Raw genomic sequence first — 18,521 nt, forward strand, 5'->3', positions numbered from 1 at the left:
ATTTATATATATTTCAACTTACTGTAGGCCTACTTCAAGCCTGTACTATACATCCCAATGAATATGTTTCTTCATTTTCTTCCACTATTTTGTACCAGGGGTTGTTTTTCATTAAAATGAACAGATTTGTATATATATATATATATATATATATATATATATATATATATATATATATATATATATATATATATATATATATATATATATATATTTTTTTTTTTTTTTTTTTTTTTTTTGAGGGCATACCGGTATATTTAAAAACCAAAAAAACAACAACAACATAACTTTTTTTTTTTTTTTTTTTTTAATTTTTAAATGCAATTTATGCATAGATTTTATTTGGTCTCATCCCCAGGCGTTTAATCTTAAAAGTACTAGCCTATTCAGTAAAGAACATGTTTGAGATTAAATACAAGACAGACAATGTGTCAAGAAAACAAGCAAAACAAAAAAATCAAGGTAAATCCTACCTGTGAACAGAATACCCTTTTTTATGTGCATGATTTCCAACAATTTTGTAAATTTGTCAAATTAAGGAACAATGTGAAAATATGATTAAATGCTTTAAAAATGATGAAATGAAATATAATTGTTATGAAAAATACAAAAATTGGAAAATTCATTTTAGTGTCCTTGTTACATGTTGCATTTACTTACTATAGCAATAACAGCAAATTATGCATAATTACATGCAACTAACCCTAACTAAATCCTAATCCTACCCTAACCCTATAGTAAGAACATGTAGTTAATTATTATTACTCAGTACTTAAATATATAATAACACTGTAACAATGACACCTGACCTTACAATAAAGTGTAACTATGGGATAGTAAAGTGTCCATCATATTCACACTTTAGAATCTCGCCAGAAGAAGTAGGTCATCCGGGTAGTTTTTGCCTACTCTTATACTGTGTATACTGTGAATTCGGACAAACTTCTTTTGTCACATATTGTTTTGTGCCTACTAGTAGGGAAGTATGTCATCTCGGATGCAGTCGATGTGACTGCAAGCAGATTGAGTTAAGGACGTATCAGCCTGTGCCATCTAGTTTAATGACAGAACTTTGTATTTCCATTAATGCCGGGAGTGATAGCTGCACATTTTTTTGTTATAGCAGGTTTTTAAGGTAAACTGATTACTTTTAGGTTATTCAATGACAAACAGACTAAAACCTTCTTTTGACATGACCTTACTTTTTATTTGTGTTTTCTTTGAAAAATGAATGATGCATATATTCTTCATTGGAACATGTAATAGCATAGTTGATTCTTAATCAACAGTAGCGTACTGTTGAAAGCAAGCCCAAAATATCAAACATCAAACTTTTAAAGCTGTAAATGTAAGTATAGCTGAAATTAAGACAAAACTTCTAACTGACTTAGTTGCATACATATACCCCCGGTTTCACAGACAAGGCTCAAGCCAGTCCCAGACTAAAATACATATTTGAGCTGTTTTATCTGAAAGAAACTTGCACTAACATAATTTAAAATGTCCACAGTCATTGTTTTGTCTCAAGATGCACACCAGTAGTGTTTTTTTTTCTAAGGCACATTTATAAAACCCACTTAAAAGTCCTAATTAAACTAAGGCTTAATCCTGGCTTAATCTAAACCCTGTCTGTGAAACCAGGCCATACAATGCAGACACAATTTTCAGCTGGACAGTGAACTCAAATAGTCACACTGTTCTCAATGTAGTCTGGAGACAGGTAAGGATAGGGCAACACCAGCCGGCTGTTTCTGTCTGCAATGTCTTCTGCTATCATCTTCAGCTCTCTCTGGACTTCCTCCACAAGTTTGACGGTTGCACCACTGCGGAAGTACCACTCATTATAATGGCACAATGGTACCTATAGAGGAAGTAATGGTTAGATGAATAACACATCTGCATCCTACAGTAAATATACAGTATAAAGTTCATGCAGCGATACTCTGGAGGCCAGTGTTAACACTCACAAAGTCAATGGCAGGCTGAGACAGTAGAGATAGGACACTAAGGACGTGGCAAGAGGAGTTCATCTCCGGAAGGAAGGAGAAAAGATCTTCCTGAGACACTGAGTTTTTGGTCTGAGAAGGGGGGCGCGACATGGCCGCTGGACTGTTCGGTATCCAAAGGTTAAAATCCAACTAAATGTGAAGAATGAATTTAGTAAATTTGCATTAGCTAAGATGACATAATATGGTGTTTCGGAGAACATCTGTCCATTTATTAATAACTGAACATACCTGAGAGAAGTTCACAGCTGCATGAAGAGCTGAGCAGGAGAAGATCACCATGGTTACAAACTTGCACATTTCAGATGCGGTCTGAAATGACTGTGGAACTCCTAGAGATGATATGAAGGCAAAGCAAGGATCATTTTATGCATTTTACATCACTATGATGAAGAACATATGGAGTAGATGGATAGTAAAAGTGACGTGTGAAAGTGTTCATGATAAAGAATCTTTTAAAATGTGTTTCAGGTTCTTAGAAGCCTAATCTTTGAATTCATGTTGGTTTCATATGGCTTTGAACATTTATAAATGTAATAAAATGTAATGACTGATGTGATGTAACCATCAAGTAAAATATAATAAAATATTTTCCTTAAACATTGAACACATGTGTTTACATATCTTAATTATTATTATTAAAAAATGTAAATATATTTTTCAAGCTATACATTTATTTTTTTCATATATCATTATTAATTTATAAAAAATATTGTTTTTGCGGAGTTGCACCACATGACATCTTATCTGAACTAATCTAGCTTTTTCATAAAAAGGTCAAATTATTTGATGTTTTCAGAGACATTTACAAGGAAAAAAATGAGAAATTACATCAACTGATTATCTATATGACTTTAAGTTAATTCGAGGCTGGGTCCTCTTACTCATTTTCTATGGCCTATAAAAAAGTGTGGAGAACTCTGTCTTCAGTAAACTCTCTGTCAACTTGGTGGACTTCAACTTTGACTCCTGGTCTTCACTGAGCATATTGGTCTCTTTATGTGGTCTAAGGCCCTGTTTACATCTGGTATTAAGATGCGTTTTGGTTGATCGGTTCACATGTAAACAAGGGAGACACATACCCGTTTACACCTGGTGTTTTAATCCGTCTCTTTTGTTCTTTTTCAACTACTTCTGTCCTGATTTCTTTGAAGGGAGGGTCTATGTATGTGTTTTTTCATATTTTTCGATCTAATGGACAAAATAAGCTTGCCCAATTCACATCTGAATGCGACCGGAGGAGTGCGTGTTAGAAAAAAGGAATGGCGGGAGAACATTGTGCTAGGTACGTTTTTTGTTATCAAACCAAACTCAGGTCTCCAGCTGACAAAGTTTAAATCCCGTCTGGCTAGTGCACTTCCCCCTGTTTACGCATTAGGTCAGCAAGCGTCCTCTGTGGCAGTTCGAACACATTTACACTACAAAAACAATCCGGTCAAATGCGTTTTCAACTACCTCTGGAAGTGGTCCAAAGTGGACAAGCTCAAAATGGTTTAGACCCTGTTTACACCTGTATTTATGGTCGTACACTTGTGATCCGATCGACCAAAACGCATCTTAATACCAGGTGTAAACAGGGCCTATCTGTCATTCCCCTACAAACCTATGTGAGTGAGGCCAAGGAATCCCTCTGTGAAGATCTCTCTAATCCAGTTTTGTAGTTCACAGTCATGCTGGACGTCCTCATCATTAGAGTAATACAAACGAATCCAGCCTGCAACAAATCTGAATGGGAAATTCAAATCATGTGCTTACTTCAAACCTAAAGACACAGATTCAGAAAACGCTGGATGCTGATGATGTACCTGTGTAGAGCGTCCCAGACCCTGAGAGCATCTTGAGCGTAATAGCAGATAGGTAGTGCATCCAGTCCTCTCCCTTTTACGTCATCTGGCACACACATTGAGCTGTAGGTGAGGCGTTGTGTTGCTCGAGCCATCAGCAGCGGAATTGCCTCCAGGCCACACGCTATTGACTATAGAGAACAGAAACATGAACTGTATAAATTAAACTAAATCAGGAGTTAAAATAGATTATCTCTGTCACTCCCTTCACAGAGTATACAGTAGATAATAAACACACCAACCTTGTCAAAAACACCTTTTGTGGCCAGAAGAGTGGCTCTAGCCTGAATGTTAATCTGAAGTGTGCTGCGGATATGAGGCATCAGGAGCTGAAAAACAAAGGCACAATTTATAGGTTTAGTAATAGAAATCAAACTTTCACTCTTAAGTCCATTCATGGTGAGGCCCAACTCTTTAAAGCATCAAAATGATCAATTAACCACAAAAGCCCGGAACGGCAGGCTAAAACAAAATGGGTGAAATGAATTTTATTTCAGTGCCTAATGAACTGTCTATATCGTACATGTCTGTAAAGAGAAGAAAAGTAAATTCTTTTTCTGATTGTTTTGGGTTTTTTATGGAAGACCATTTCTACCACATAAGAAAGAAATATGATTTGGTAAATCATAATTATGACATAAAAAGTCACAATTAAGAGATAATTAATTAAGAGATACAAAGTAAAAATTATGACATAAGTTGAAATGACGGCAAAAAGTCATTATACGGAAGCCCATATAAGAAAATTAAAAAACATGCTTTGAATAACCATAATGAAAAAAATTCTGTGTTGAATTTAATTAAAATATTCATGAGCCATTTTTGCCACAATTCTTAAGTAAATCCAACTTGGATAAATTTTATTAAAAATGAACAAGAAAACCTTTGTTATACTTAAATATAGTTCACTCATCATACTTTACTTAACAAATATTGAACAGAATAGAATCTACCAAGTAATTGCAAGTTGTATTAACTCAACATTTAATTTTCTTTTTTATTAATTGAGTTGATCCAACATAAAAATTAGCTATTGAATAAAACTGTGGAGATACTATGTCAATATTATGACATAGTAAGTCATAATTATGAAATACAAATTTCTAAAGCACAATTATGAGACAAAGTCTAAATTGGTAGGTCTCTAAAAAGTCGAAATCATGATATAAAATATCATAATCATTACATTAAAAAGTCAATGTATACTTTTCGTGTCATGACTTTATATGAATAATTTTGATTTAGTATGTCATAATTATAATTTACCAAAGCATGATATTTGTTGAGTATATGGAGGAAATGGGCTTCCATATAACTATAAAAATTTTCAAAATAAGACTTTTTTTGTTAAATTATGGCTTTCATCTCATAATTTTGACTTTTTATGCAATTATGACTTTTATGTCATGACTACAATTTACCAATGCATTTCCTTCTTATGTGGCAGATATGTGTGTAGAGTAATTGAAACACATTTTTCACACAGCATAAAAAATAAACATGAAATTATTTCACCTTTGCCTTCAGGGCTTCTGTAAATAACTGTTCTGCAGAGAAGATGAATTCATTTGTTCTGTATTTTTGGGCTGAGCATTGTCTGTTTCTACCTGGTGTAGAGGATGAATCTCCGGCAGCTGTCTGAGCGTAGCGGTACAGCACACCTCTCCTAAAAGATGAGTGCGCAAGAAATGGGAAAGTAGTTGATGGACCAGAAAATCTGAATTACGGACCCACATCTTTGCTAACGACCAATCCGGTGCAGCATCAGAGGGCAAGAAAACAGGATTCTGTGGACCAGGAACCTGTTGAAGCTGAAATATAAGTATAGTTTAAGATTTCAGCTTTCATTTTGTGTAACTAATCACAGATTGCTGACTATTACAATAACAAGTCGTTATAAAACCATACTTGTATGGCAATGGGCTTTAGTTCTCCATGTCTGTTGTAATGCAGCAAACATAAGGGAGCAGACAAGTATGTCTGTTTCTCATTGATAATATTAGCAGGCAGCTGATCAAGCACTTCATAATCCAGAAGATACACATGTCCTCTCTGTGGAAAATATAAGTTATAAACAATGTATTATACAAACAATTATATTACAAAGTGATGAATACAAATGCCCTAAAAGTCACACTTGCACATAAACACACCTCCATCTCCTGCTCCAATGATGAGTCCTCTGGTAGAAAAGGTCTGACCATCTCTGAAGTGACAGACAGGTTAGGTGGTAGGTTATGGATCTGTCTGATATACAAAGGATTGCAGCCATTTAGGCACTGATATCCAAAGAATGCATCCTCGTGCCAGTGATCCTGAACATATCCTACAAGAAAAATGCACAGCAAAAAATCATATATATATATATACATATATATATATATATATATATATATATATATACAGTATATATATATATATATATATATATATATATATATATATATATATATATACATATATATGAAGAGTTCAGATGCAAAAGCCTCTAAGTGCCATCTGAAATTTTCTTCTAGAATTATCATTTTTATAAAGCTTGTATATTTAAGTTAAGTAATTTCACTTAAATGATAATTAATAGGTAATTTGCATTGCCATTTAAGTGAAATTATTGAACTTTAAATATACAAGCTTGATAAAAATAATAATTCTAGAAGAAAATTTCAGATGGCACTTAGAGGCTTTTGCATCTGAACTCTTCATATATATATATATATATATATATATATATATATATATATATATATACATACAGTATATATATATATATATATATATATATATATATATATATATATATATATATATATATATATATATATATATATATATATATATATGAAGAGTTCAGATGCAAAAGCCTCTAAGTGCCATCTGGAATATTCTTATAGAATGATCATTTTTATCAAGCTTGTATATTTAAGTTAAATAATTTCACTTAAATGGCAATGCAAATTACCTATTAATTGCAATTTAAGTGAAATTACTGAACTTAAATATACAAGCTTGATAAAAATGATCATTCTAGAAGAAAATTTCAGATGGCACTTAGAGGCTTTTGCATCTGAACTCTTCATATATATATATATATATATATACTGTATATGTATATATATAGTTTTATTACTGTAATTAGTAAAATGCAATTTATTTGTTTGGCATACTGGCAACGGTGTTCTCTCTTCCATTGAAAAGGAAGAATGTCTCAAGTTCCTGTAGGCTGCTCCAAGATGTTCTTCTTTCAATAAAACCCTTCATGTAGTGCACATTGTTAACTGGGCTGACAGACAAACAAAGTGAAAATATCATACTGTGAATTTCAGTTCAGGTGACATAAGACTGAATTAATATCAAACTAGTTTGAATTGAATCTTTAATATAGTGAAACCATACCGTTGACGGATGTAACTCAAATTGAGTCCTAGAGCTGCCACACTGGACATGTTTACACAGTGAGGACCACCTTCAACAAATGTGCCCCACCTATAGATAAAAAACAACTTATTTTTAAACTAATAAAAAAGATGGAAGGACAAGTGTAGCTGCACGATTATTCGTTAAAAGATTGTGAATCTAGATTCAAACACCCACACGTTCACATGATAAATGACAGCTATTTGCTTTTGTCTGTTAAACCTTTGATAAAATCACACCAGAACATTCAAATTTGCACTGCTGCTGACCCAGAGAGAGCAGTTATCATGTATAGGTATCAAACAGGTTCACAAACAGTCTTTTTAACCACACAGTATTCTTATTTCAGTGTTGCAAATATTCAAATTATCAACTACAACAAAAATATACATATAAATGAAGAGTTCAGATGCAAAAGCCTCTAAGTGCCATCTGAAATTTTCTTCTAGAATTATTATTTTTATCAAGCTTGTATATTTAAAGTTCAATAATTTCACTTAAATGGCAATGCAAATTACCTATTAATTATCATTTAAGTGAAATTACTTAACTTAAATATACAAGCTTTATAAAAATGATAATTCTAGAAGAAAATTTCAGATGGCACTTAGAGGCTTTTGCATCTGAACTCTTCAATACAGTTCGGATATAAACAATGTCTATGGAAGCTATCATAATTGAGCATATCACCTTCTGAAAGTAACATGGTGCTTCAAATAATAATTGTATCGATTACATTGTTACACCAGTAGGTGGCGATAATGCATTTGCCATTGAATCATTTGGTCAAGAGATTCGTGAGATCATTCGGTCAAGAGGCTGAATCCGAAATCACCCCTAAACCCTCATTCACTATTCCCTACGTTAGTCCACTGATACTGTTCACTTGAAAAAGTGAATGAAAAGGAGTGAGCGAATTCGGAGAGCCGTTGAGCGTACACCGGTTGTTCACTGGTTATTGCAGTGCGATGTGGGATTGAATAACACTCAATACACTGAATGCACTAAATTAACATCCACTACGGTTTCGGACACCACTAAAAATGGCTGTCCCTTCAAATAATGCTCTATTTGGGGTATAGGGGGCGATTTCAGATTCATCCTGATTCATCCAGTAATGAAACAAGCAAAGTTTTTATGAGTGAGTCATTGAATCATTCACTCAACTCGATTTTTTAAAATAATTTATTCATATTAAATAAACATTTTAAATAGACTGCAGCAATTAATTTCTCAGAATCGTGATCTTAATTTGAAACAAAAAAACGTGATTCTCAATTTATCCAGAATCGTGCAGCTCAAATTGATTAGTAAAACATATTTTACCTGATAAACTGTTGTTTATGTTGGAGATCCCTCTCCCTGTGATCGATTAGGATTGCTAATGTTTCCTCCTTTTTCAGACAGGCTAAAGGAATTTTGGGAAAGATTGAGAGAATTTGATATAAAGTAAAGAAAATAATTTAAGAAAGAAAGAAAATAAACAGACACAGCCCACCTTTCTCGTTCCGAAGCTCAATGCAACCATCTGCTGTCCGGATCCATTTATGGCAAGGAAAAACCTCCATCTCAGGATCCTCAGAACTCCGTCTCACCTGCACATCCCGACAGTGCCAGTCCAGGTCCGGAAAGCCAGGCTGAGCCTCAAGATGGAGTCTCAACAGAACCACTACACCAACTTCCTCTTTAGGCTTGATGACAACTGTACAAGCCTGTCTCGAAAAGAAAAACAGCACATCTGAATTCGTGCTAGATTAATTTACTATGGGATCACAGTATTAAAGACTGCTGCCATAGTGAATGACTCTGTTACTGTAACAATCATTTGATATATTACATGCTAGGCATATCTAGTTGGGTTTAGTGTGGGTTAAAGTGCCTTAGCAGGTACTGGAGTGAACTGGAGCTGTTAGATACTATATTTTTTAGATTATTTACATTTATGCATTTAGCAGTTGCTTTTATCCAAACCGGCTTACAAAAGAAGAACAAAAGCAATTTGTCAAAGAGCCAATAATATTTGTAATGGCAAGTTTATTAGAGAATTAACATAATTCTCTAACATAATTATTTCATGTTTATTGTGTCATAATATCTTGTGCATTACAACTACATATGTATTTGAAATGAATGAGACTTTTAGTTTTTGACATAAATAGGCACAATGTTAACGTGGTTCAAAAAGTATATACCTCCATGAAAGTAAAAGCCAAATACTGTCCCTTAATAAAAAAGTTAATTTCTGAAACTGTATGGGCTTATGTTCTTATGGTTTCATTGTATTTGCAAACTGTTAAACCTGTTCCGTTAACTTCCTTAATTTCATCTGTGTTCAGAGCCATGTGATGTCTTCTCAAAAAAGGTGAATGTCTTACTGAGTCTGGCAAGAGACGCTGGTCCACTTTTACCGGAGGGCTCTCGCACAGAGTACCAACCAACGAGATCCAAACGCTGCCATACGTTCCTGAGAGAGAAGATGCTGAGGTTCGAATGGTCACATGAAAGCCATCCATTTCTCAGCATATAGGCTAGTTCCCAAGGATTAAAAGGTGCGGCCTATGAATGGAAATCATGTGTGAGTCGAAAACAGCCAGACATTTACAGTACACACACACACTCACAAGAGTTCAAGACTGCTGGAATGAATGCATGGACTAATTTAAAATAAATATTAGAAAGGAAAATAGCAAAATAATGTGCAAATGAAGAAGGAAACACAAACAAATTGGAAGCAGAAGCAGTGGGGTGAATGGAAAAAAATAGGAAAATTACTTTTGGATGTATAAAGAATATTCAAATGTTATCCAATGATAAGAAAGATTAATTTCCAACTAGCAGCGAGTTTGATACAAGAGATCTGATATTTAATATTTTACATTTACATTTACAGCAGGCAAAAAGGGCATAATCATTTACGCAGGTGTATGAATCCCAAAAATCTCACTGAGTAGTATATATTAACCCTTTCACACATAAGTTTAAAATATTTTAACTATTTGTAGTTCAGAGAGTCCTATGCTTTCATATGTTTACTCCTTTCTTTTTACAGTTTTTCTGAATGGCTAAAACACATTTCTTGAAACCATCACTCACTTTCAAAAAATAAAAAAATGGAGAACACAGAATCCAAACACACAGTTACAGAAAAAGTTATATTGTAACAAAGTAAACAAATTTTTCAATTATGTAAAAAAGTATAGTAATGACAACTTACAGTAGAAATGTGAATAAATTGTAAACTGTATGCACTGCAAGTATAGTATTGGACTGAATATTGTATATTGAATGTCTGTATACTTGCACTAGCATACTGTGAAAATACAGTGACCCAACTGCAAAAGCCAAAAAGGTTACAGTAAAATACTCTAAATGAAAAGCATGTTACAGTCACTCAGTAGACTTGTGCAACTGCAGAATCAAGGTCAGTGAGAGATTCATTCTGCTTCAGCATCATGTCTTCCTGTTGGATCCGGCCTGAGGACTTTGTCCACATCACAGACAATATCATCTCTGCAGGCAAAGGGGAAAACCCTAAAGCCAGATCCAGCCTTGACAACAATATCCACACCTGCTCTTCCTCATCCTCTTCTTCCTTGTTCACCACCTCTTTTACACATACTCTTCCTTCTCTCCCTCTTTTATTGTTACCATTCATTATTGGTATCAACATTTTGAGTCAATTTTGGGACTCTGAACTGACTTGTATTATGTACAGTTGGTATGATCACAACATTAGAAATAAGTGTGAACAATTTTGACTCGTTGTGTGTAAACGATGACAACTGTGTTGCAGTTGTTTAACTTTTGCCTGCCTGTGTTTAGCATTTTGAAACATAAGTGCATCACAGTGCGAAATATGTTTTAGTGAGTGGAAATGTGTTTAGAGTTTTGAAAAAAGAGTGCGATATGCAAAACAGGGTTTTAACTACCTGAACTTGTTTAATGTTTTACAGAAAGAGTATTCGACCAATTGGTTTAGGCTATTGAGAATTTGGTTCAGAGAATGGGTTTTAGTGTTTTAGGCATTTCAGAAAAACTGTAATATCATCGTGATATTTAGAAGATGGTAACATTATTATGGTCGTTATTTGCAAATATTTGCATATAACCTTAGATGTGACAAAAACGACATTCCGAATTTGAATTGTAAATGTAGCCTACTATATGCCAAAATAAACAAATATGGGCTATTCCATCTAAAAACTAAAGACACGTCAAAACGATATAATTAACACGTTTTTACTCTTTTAAAAAGTTTAAACATTATTTGATATAACGTAGCCTAGGCTACTTAATGAACTCTAAAGCTACATTAGATTTTATTCAATTATTACAACGTTTAAGGGTATTCTTCTCATCGGTGCAATATTTTTCAAACTATGCTTTAAACGCGGTCACATGACACGATCAGTACAAAAACAACACGAAAGACAATAAATGCACAAGTAAAATTGCATGAACTTACCGTGCCAATACTGTAGCTGAAGATCTGAGCCGAGCGCACTGATGGAACTCAGTTTATCACATTATCACACCTCAGCCAATCACATGCGTGAGGAGGCTTGGCGCGCGCTCTTCCGGGTGTCTCTGGCGTTTATGGTTTCTGAATTCTGATGAGTTGTGACTTGTTGTGAGTTCCTAAGTGGTACGTGAAACGTTGTGCCTTGTTGTGCAGTCTGCATTTACTTGCTGGCTTTACTTTCAGTTTTTCTGAAGTGCTAAATACATTTCTTGAAACCATCACTCACTTTCTCAAAACAAAATTTTCAAACCACATTCAGAGAACCTCTGACTCTTCTGGCAAAATAAAAAGGTTGCCTCAAAACTATTTTATCTGTTCTCAAAATCAAACAATGCTTTCAGATCATACAAACAGCGAGTCAATACTAAACACTAGATCATTCATTAGACACTACAGAGAAGAATGGAGAACACAGAATCCAAAGCACACAGTTACAGAAAAAAGTATATTGTAACAAAGTAAACATATTTAGCAATTACGTAAAAAAGTATAGTAATGACAATTTACGCAAGGTGAAAAAATTGTACATGCACTGCAAGTATAGTATTGTACTGAATATTGTATAGTATTGAATGTCTGTATATTCAGCAATTGCATACTGTGAAAATACAGTGACCCAACTGCAAAAGCCAAAAAGGTTACAGTAAAAAAAACTAAATGAAAAGCATGTTACAGTCACTCAGAAGAGTTGTGCAACTGAGTTCAAGGTCAGTGAGAGATTCATTCTGCTTCAGCTTCATGTCAGGTCCAACCTGAGGACTTTGTCCACATCACAGACAATATCATCTTTGCAGGCAAAGGGAAAAACCAGATCCAATCCTGACAACAATTATTATTACAGTTTTTCTTGGTTGCTTAAACACTATAACCAGGCTTTTGAACTAAAATTTCAAAACCATAATGATATTTATCTAAAAGCACACTCATTTCCCTAAACTATATACATTATTCCACTGTTTTGACTCATAAGTCAGATTTGTTGAACTGTCAAAACTCTACACACAAATGTCAGCGAGGCACCGTGTGCCAACGCCCAGAGAGAAGCTACACTCTCATTTTAGAGGAGTGGGCTCACAACCCAGGGGAGCATGGTGCGTCTTGGGATTGATACACCAAGACGAAGGCATCCACTATCTTTTTGTTTTTTCTCAGTGGGCCAACCTCTGCTTGGAGACAGCCTTTCCCTTCTGCTGGTCTCCGTAACAGACAAAGAGCTGGACTGAGGTCCTGAGGCTTTGCGTTCTGTCTGTTAACCGCAGTAGTGGACGGAACAGAGAAAAGCCAGGGCTGGGTCTGCCTCCTCCAGAGCAGCGCTTGCAGGTTCACCACCTGGTCCCTTTTAAGGTGAGAGGTAGGAACCTTGGGCACATATCCAGGCCGGGGTCTCAGGATAACGTGAGAGCTTGCTGGCCCGAATTCTAGGCAAGATTCGTCGACCGAAAATGCGTGCAAGTCCCCTACACTTTTGATAGAGGCCAAGCAAGAAGGAGAACTGTTTTTAAAGACAGGGCTTTTAACTCAGCTGCCTGCAGTGCGGGAGCACTAGAGATAAGTCCCAAGAGAGTAAGAGGGGGGCGTGAGGCGGATTCAGTCTCCTCGCTCCCCTCAGGAACCTGACGATCAAGTCGTGCTTTCCCACAGATTTCCATCCACTGCATCATGATGGGCGCAAATAGAGCAACATACACTTTGAGGGTGGAGAGAGACAGCCCTCGCTCCAACCCATCTTGCAGGAAAGAAACATGGAGTGATCAAACACCTTCGGGGGGGTCTTCTCGGAAGAGAAGAACACCATTCATTGAATAGGTTAATAAGCCTCATAGAGGGTGCTCTCGCAGAAGTGATGGTATCTACGACCTGTTTGTGGTAGATCACCTAGAACCTCCGCATCCCGTCCTTTCAGGACGAGACATGGAGTTTCCACAGGTCTGGACGCAGGTGCCAACGGTGCCCTGTCCCTGAGAATGTCTCTGTCGAGAGCCCTGTCCCTGAGAGGCTGTCGAGAGGAGCATAAGTTCGAGGGAACTAGGTCCGGTTGGGCCAATAAGGGGCAACTAGCAAGACCTGCTCCTTCTCCTCCCTGACTTAGCACAGTGCTGTGCAAGAAGGCTGACTGGGGAAACGCACCTTTGAGGCGGCCAACTGTGTGGCTGTGTCTCCGTGCCGAGCGTTCTCCGCTCGGTCAGGGAGTAAACAACTGGCAATGGGATGAGTCCGGAGAGGCAAACAGATGTAACTGTGTGGCCCCGAAGTGGTCCCAAAACAGGCCGGAAAATTAAGTAAAATGAAGCGACCTCAGAAGCCTCTGACTCCATAGGAGGAGGTGGTGGGCGAGTTGCGACATGCGAGGGAAGCGTAGTGCAACGGTCACAATGTTGTCTGTACAGACCAGTACATGCTTGCTGAGCAGCGGAATTTAGCGGCGTCTCAAAGCAAGGTGTACTGCTGGCAACTCGAGGCAGTTGATGCCAATGCAGTCGGAGGCCCACCCAGACCCCCGTTACTGCATGCCCGTTGTACGTATCCCCTCAGCCGGTGTTGGTGGACACTTGTTCTAGGGGCGGCTGGCCTGGAGAAACAAAAGGTCTGATCACAGGCTGAGGGTTTGGCGGCAGGCCAGGGTGATTGTAAAACAGAGCGTGCCGCTCTGCCACGGCCACCTTGGGACTCAGCCATGAAGCCAGTGCTGAAGCAGTCTTCATATGGAGGAAGTCGTTCTATTGCGGCTGCGTCTACCATATGCCCCAGGAGCCTCTGAAAAGTTTCAGAGGTACCCTTTCTCACTTCTGTATAGCACCGACCGGACACACTCCTCTTGAGAGACGTGTTGGATCGAGTCCATCTCCACACCGGAAAAAGAGATCCTCAGCCCGTGGCCAAGTTTACTCTTTTCCCAGTTGACCCGAACACCCAACTGGCTGTGGAGCACTTGAAGGGTGCCAGGGAACCAGGGGTACCACAGATGTACCCGGTGTGGGGCAGCGAGGTGGAGGACAGGGACCCGGCTCGGAAGGCCCCGGGGCGGCCCGAAGCGGAGTCTTGAGTGTGCGATGCAACACCTACCTGTCTCCACGGGTCAGCAGGAGGTGCGTGAGAAGGCGTAATCGGGTCCGGCGATATTGTTTATTTGTGTTTATTTACTATTAACTAGTAGTAAAGAGAGATGATCGGTTCATGTGCTGCTTGAACTGAGGCACTACAGCGATCTGTCACATTTACAGTTTTTTTCAATTGCTTACAAACTAAAATTAAAACTTTCCCACAATTAGCAAAACCTTACACTCACGGAGCAAAACACAGGCCTAGATTTGCACGATTGTAAGCACATGGTCAGCTTCACACTTTTTGCAAAACATTACACACAGTGATTTGCAAAACACTAAACACACTTGTATACATTTGACACAGAAATTTATCATGATGTAATTTCCTTGCAATTTCAAAGCAAAGGCTTTCAAATGAACATACCAATGAACCAATTGGTTAAGCACAGCCACCAGGAGTGCACACACACTGGTGCTTAATTGTACACACACCAATCAGGTTTACGCACTATGAAAAGGCAACAGGTAAGTTCACTGTCTTCAACAAAAATGTACAGTGTCAGAGGAAGAGGGAGAGTGCGGATGAGAGGGGGAATCCGGAGAGAACAAGGTGGAGGAAGAGGAAAAGGAAAAGGAAGAGGGAGAGAAAGAGGAGGAGGGAGAGGAAGAGTAAGAGGGAGAGGGAGAGGAAGAGGAAGAGGGAGAGGGAGAGGGAGAGGGAGAGGATGAGGAAGAGGAAGAGGAAGAGGGAGAGGGAGAGGGAGAGGACGAGGGAGAGGGAGAGGGAGAGGGAGAGGGAGAGGGAGAGGGAGAGGACGAGGGAGAGGGATAGGGAGAGGGAGAGGGAGAGGGAGAGGGTAGACAACCAAATCCGTGTAACGAAATTCGTTTTCGTTTTTGGAAAAAATTGTGGACCATGTAATAAACCACAGACTAATACTGAGGCAGGTGAATTCGTCACTCTAAAAGATTCTTCCCACGTTGCCTTGCAAATGAAAATATGGCCTGTGATGTTGACAAGGCCCTGTGGCCAGATCCAGCTAGGCGGAGAGATGTTTAGGTTTTTTTATTTATTTTTATTCGGTACTGAACTGGATTTGTATTTTTATGTAACAGTATTACTGTAAGCTTACAGTACAAGGGTTCGGTTCGGTAATACTGTATGAAAACTGGAAAATGTTTTGTTATGAATGTTTTGTTGAAATGTTCAGTATTGGCTGACTTGAGTACATGAAAATAAATAAATAGATTGGTGTCATGTGGTGTTTACACTCTCTCTGTGTAAATGCTAAAAGTGTTTTAGGTTGAGCACAGGAGTGTTTAATTGATTCAAACAGAATTAGACCATATGATGGTTGTGTTTATGTTATGACAATCAAAATAAGGTTTTATAAGACATTGTATAGTTTTGACAAAAGTGTTCCATTTTGAAAATGATCTGAGGTGTTGTGCTACTTTGGTGTAGTGTTGTGCTAATTGTGTGAAGGGGTTTGAAAAACCGGGCCCTGTTTTCAAAATTGTGCTTAAGCAATTGAAAAAAACTGTAAAACCGCCATAACGGTAGGCTTATTTATTGTTTGAATTTCGTAATAAAATTGACAGAATTTGAGAGCTGAGAATTAGTTGCATATCAATGGAACCTGCTCTGTCTTGTCTGTCGGTGTCAGTTTCCTCTTTGCTTCGATTTATTTCTGCGTGAGAAAATAGATGTGTGGCGTGATCGTGTGAAAAGTGTCAATTGCATGAGTCTCACGCTGAGCGTTTTGAAACATAAATGCATCACTGAGCAAAATGGGTTTTAGTGAGTGAGAATGTTTTTAGAATTTTGCAAAAAGAGTGCATGAGATTTGCAAACAGTGTCTAACTGCCTGAACGTGTTTAATGTTTTACAGAAAGAGTGATTTATTCGACAAACTGGTTTAGGTTATTGAGAATTTGGTTCAGAGAATTAGATTTAGTGTTTTAGCAATTCAGAAAAACTGTTTAACAATTGGTGTATGTCAGTGGTGGCTGCTGGTCTTTCAAAGAGGGGAAGCTCATTTTCAGCCTACAGTGGGGAGAACAAGTATTTGATACACTGCCGATTTTGCAGGTTTTCCTACTTACAAAGCATGTAGAGGTCTGTAATTTTTATCATATCCTTGGTCTGGGGCACCATGCAAGATCTCACCTCGTGGGGCATCAATGATCATGAGGAAGGTGAAGGATCAGCCCAGAACTACACGGCAAGACCTGGTCAATGACCTGATGAGAGCTGGGACCACAGTCTAAAAGAAAACCATTAGTAACACACTACGCCGTCATGGATTAAAATCATGCAGCGCACACAAGGTCCCCCTGCTCAAGCCAGCGCATTTCCAGGCCCGTCTGAAGTTTGCCAATGACCATCTGGATGATCCAGATGAGGAATGGGAGAAGGTCATGTGGTCTGATGAGACAAAAACAGAGCTTTTTGGTCTAAACTCCACTCGTCGTGTTTGGAGGAAGAAGAAGGATGAGTACAACCCCAAGAACACCATCCCAACCGTGAAGCATGGAGGTGGAAACATCATTCTTTGGGGATGCTTTTCTGCAAAGGGGACAGGACGACTGCACCGTATTGAGAGGAATCACACAGCCAGCTAAGGAGTGGCTCCGTAGGAAGCATCTCAAGGTCCTGGAGTGGCCTAGCCAGTCTCCAGACCTAAACCCAATAGAAAATCTTGGGAGGGAGCTGAAAGTCTGTATTGCCCAGCGACAGCCCCGAAACCTGAAAGATCTGGAGAAGGTCTGTATGGAGGAGTGGGCCAAAATCCCTGCTGCGGTGTGTGCAAACCTGGTCAAGAACTACAGGAAACGTATGATCTCTGTAATTGCAAACAAAGGTTTCTGTACCAAATATTAAGTTATGCTTTTCTGATGTATCAAATACTTATGTCATGCAATAAAATGTAAATTAATTAAAAATCATACAATGTGATTTTCTGGATTTTTGTTTTAGATTCTGTCACTCACTGTTGAAGAGTACAGATAAAAATTACACACTTCTACATGCTTTGTAAGTGGGAAAACCTGCAAAATCGGCAGTGTATCAAATATTTATTCTCCCCATTATACATCATAAAAATAGTAAATTCTGCCCTACATTCCTTTTCAAGAAAAGGCTCTGTGACCCTGTCATACCTAGGCGTCTTTTCCAGTGACTTGACCAGTGTCCTCTTAATGGCCAGCTGAGTAAGGTATAATTGTATAAATATAATAATATAATAAAGATATAAATAATAATATAATAAAGTATAATAATACTAGGCCTACTAATAATATTTTTTTTAATTATATTAATAATTATTTTTTAATTATTACTACTAATAATATAAAAAATATAATAAGTATTAACATAATAAAGATATATATGTATAATTATGTAAAATGTATTATGAAAAATAGCAAGCAATTTCGACAAGCAAATACCAAGAAATAGGTTGCTGCAGTTTGTCTTTCGACCACACTTGCAAAATCCGCGTTGGGATTCTGAACGAACTCGTCTTTGAGATGAACGTGTTCTAACGCATAATCCACCGCATAATAAAATGTTAACACAGTAGTACATATTTGACCATTATTTTTTGGACATTGTAGGGGAAGCCGAGCTTATCTTGCAGTCTTAAAGAAATCCCCACTGGTGTATATGTTGTAGTTGATATGATTAGTG

The 18,521-nt window shown here is 37.5% G+C and overlaps 1 protein-coding gene across 1 annotated transcript; it reads right to left on the bottom strand.

The window, feature by feature from the left end:
* Positions 1-316: 316 nt before the first annotated feature.
* On the bottom strand, positions 317-11,789 carry LOC308705485 (hydroperoxide isomerase ALOXE3). Its single transcript, XM_081390509.1, has 15 exons — positions 11,730-11,789; positions 9,640-9,820; positions 8,763-8,976; positions 8,591-8,672; positions 7,244-7,333; positions 7,015-7,130; positions 6,004-6,176; positions 5,759-5,902; positions 5,458-5,661; positions 4,093-4,179; positions 3,812-3,981; positions 3,610-3,731; positions 2,238-2,338; positions 1,968-2,138; positions 317-1,861 (listed from the first exon to the last, which is right to left on the bottom strand). The coding sequence occupies exons 2-15, from the start codon at positions 9,775-9,777 to the stop codon at positions 1,682-1,684; spliced, it is 1,992 nt and encodes a 663-aa protein (XP_081246635.1). The 5' UTR covers positions 9,778-9,820; positions 11,730-11,789; the 3' UTR covers positions 317-1,681.
* Positions 11,790-18,521: the final 6,732 nt, after the last annotated feature.

This window comes from Scardinius erythrophthalmus (genome assembly GCF_964197995.2).
Source record: "Scardinius erythrophthalmus genome assembly, chromosome: 17".
NCBI classification, from domain to species: domain Eukaryota; kingdom Metazoa; phylum Chordata; class Actinopteri; order Cypriniformes; family Leuciscidae; genus Scardinius; species Scardinius erythrophthalmus.

What these genes read in the sequence shown, in the direction of transcription:
- LOC308705485 (XM_081390509.1), bottom strand. Translation starts at nt 9,777, where the DNA reads ATGGATGGCTTTCATGTGACCATTCGAACCTCAGCATCTTCTCTCTCA. An exon ending in GTCTGGGACGCTCTACACAG is followed by an intron (nt 3,732 to 3,811) that starts GTACATCATCAG and finishes TTTCCCATTCAG; the next exon opens with ATTTGTTGCAGGCTGGATTC. An exon ending in CAGCTGTGAACTTCTCTCAG is followed by an intron (nt 2,139 to 2,237) that starts GTATGTTCAGTT and finishes CTTCACATTTAG; the next exon opens with TTGGATTTTAACCTTTGGAT.